The sequence below is a fragment of the Eurypyga helias genome, unplaced genomic scaffold, assembly GCF_000690775.1.
Source record: "Eurypyga helias isolate BGI_N326 unplaced genomic scaffold, ASM69077v1 scaffold20413, whole genome shotgun sequence".
Classification (NCBI taxonomy): domain Eukaryota; kingdom Metazoa; phylum Chordata; class Aves; order Eurypygiformes; family Eurypygidae; genus Eurypyga; species Eurypyga helias.
In genome coordinates, this window is record NW_010240801.1 from 2,934 (window position 1) to 4,931 (window position 1,998).

Consider the following 1,998-nt stretch of genomic DNA (forward strand, 5'->3'; position numbering starts at 1 on the left):
GTGCCTTTGTGGAAGGGAAAGTGTAAGCCCGAGCGGTGTAAACAATGGAGGGAAACCACCTGTAGATTTATCCCCGCTGGGGAGGGTTTTGGGATGTGATTGACGCAGCTGTTTGAGTTCGCTCTGTCTCTCGGCAGGTTCCAATATTGACAAATCCGTGAAGGATCTCCAGCGCTGCACCGTTTCCCTGGCCCGGTACCGGGTTGTGGTGAAAGGGAAAGTGTAAGCCCGAGCGGTGTAAACAATGGAGGGAAACCACCTGTAGATTTATCCCCGCTGGGGAGGGTTTTGGGATGTGATTGACGCAGCTGTTTGAGTTCGCTCTGTCTCTCGGCAGGTTCCAATATTGACAAATCCGTGAAGGATCTCCAGCGCTGCACCGTTTCCCTGGCCCGGTACCGGGTTGTGGTGAAGGAAGAAATGGATGCTTCCATTAAGAAAATGAAGCAGGTCTTTGCCGAACTGCAGAGCAGGTAAATTAAACGGGATGGATGCAGGTGGTAAGACCAAGACGTTTGGAATAAGACCTCGGCGTTCCGGTCAGGGCAACGCTTGTGTTTGCCCCACGCCGTTCTTCAGGGCCAGGCTGGATGAGGCTTGGAGCACCCTGGGCTATGGAAGGTGTCCCTGCCCGTGGCGGGGAGGGGGACTGGGTGGGCTTTAAGGTCCCTTCCCGCCCAAACCAGTCTGGGATTCAGCCTGTCGTGTGGAACGAACTGGAGGCAGAAGCCCCGTTCTCGGTTTGTGGGCAGCTTTGCGAGGGTGGAGCGGTCGTCCCGCACGTGGGATGGGATGTTGGAGGCTTCGGAGAGGGATCCGTGATGAGCCGAGGCTCCGTGCCAGACAGTTGTCCTTAGGAAGGTACAGGTACACATCAAAGATCATCCCGTGCAGCACCGCTTCCCTCGTTTTCAGCCAAGGCTTGAACACGGGATGTTCCCTCCGAGTGTAATTTGGTCTGGTGTTTTTAACGAGCATCTTTGTTGGTTTGGGAAAGTGCTTGGAGATGAGATTCCGAAAAGCCAAACACCAGGTACACTGGCTGTCCTGGCTGATGGAAGCTCTAATTGAGAAACCGGTGTTCTTGCTTAGACAAATACCGTGGGTTTTGGTAAAGAAATACGCGGAAGGAAGCGCACGCAGAGTTCTCGCCCGGAGCGAGTAACGCTTGACAAGTGACTAAACCGCCGCTGTCGCAGGGAAGGATTGGAGCAGAGAGTTGGCAGATGTGCAAATCCGTGTCAGAAACTGTCTGTCTCTGCCAAAAACCACCCGTGTGTGGCCTCACGGTGAGGGTGTCCAGGCGTGCAGGGTTCAGTCGGGGACTCAACGCTGAACACCGGGGCCGGGGGAGCGCGCGTTTCCATAGCCTTTTAGTGGTGGATGCCCCATCCCTGGGACTGTCCAAGGCCAGGTTGGATGAGGCTTGGAGCAACCTGGGCTATGGAAGGTGTCCCTGCCCATGGCAGGGGGTGGCACTGAGTAGGCTTTAAGGTCCCTTCCCACCCAAACCATTCCATGGTTCTACATTTCGGTTGGTTGGGGTTGAGGGAGGGGTGTGTGTTGTTGTTTCGCCTTTGACCGCTCGCTTCTGCAAAATAGGAAGTGTCACTTGAACGTCTGAAGTGACACCCCACCCTCCTGGAAGCCAAAATACACGTGGCACGTCCCTAAGCCGGCACAGCCAGCCGCAGTAACTTGGCTGGTACTTGGTATCGACATTCATGACTTTGGATAATTCTTCAGTTAGCTAAAATGGCTTAAAATGATGTACTGTCACCTGAAGTCTTATTGTAAAATGTGCAGCAGCGTGCAGAGAGCTCTTATTTTTGGCTATAGCCTCCCTCCTCCCTTTTTAGTGATGGTTTCATAGAATCATGGAATCATGGAATGGTTTGGGTTGAGGGGACCTTAAAGCTCATCCAGTCCCACCCCCTGCCATGGGCAGGGACACCTTCCATAGCCCAGGTTGCTCCAAGCCTCATCCCGCCTGGCCTT

General features: G+C 54.2%; 1 protein-coding gene across 1 annotated transcript in view; it reads left to right on the forward strand.

The window, feature by feature from the left end:
* SPATS2 (spermatogenesis associated, serine-rich 2) overlaps positions 1 to 1,998 on the forward strand; it is a gene marked incomplete at both ends in the record, with an annotated part of 9,371 nt that overhangs the window by 2,759 nt on the left and 4,614 nt on the right. Inside the window, 1 exon segment of the mRNA XM_010148569.1 lies at positions 338 to 473. Coding sequence (XP_010146871.1) covers positions 338 to 473 — 136 coding nt within the window.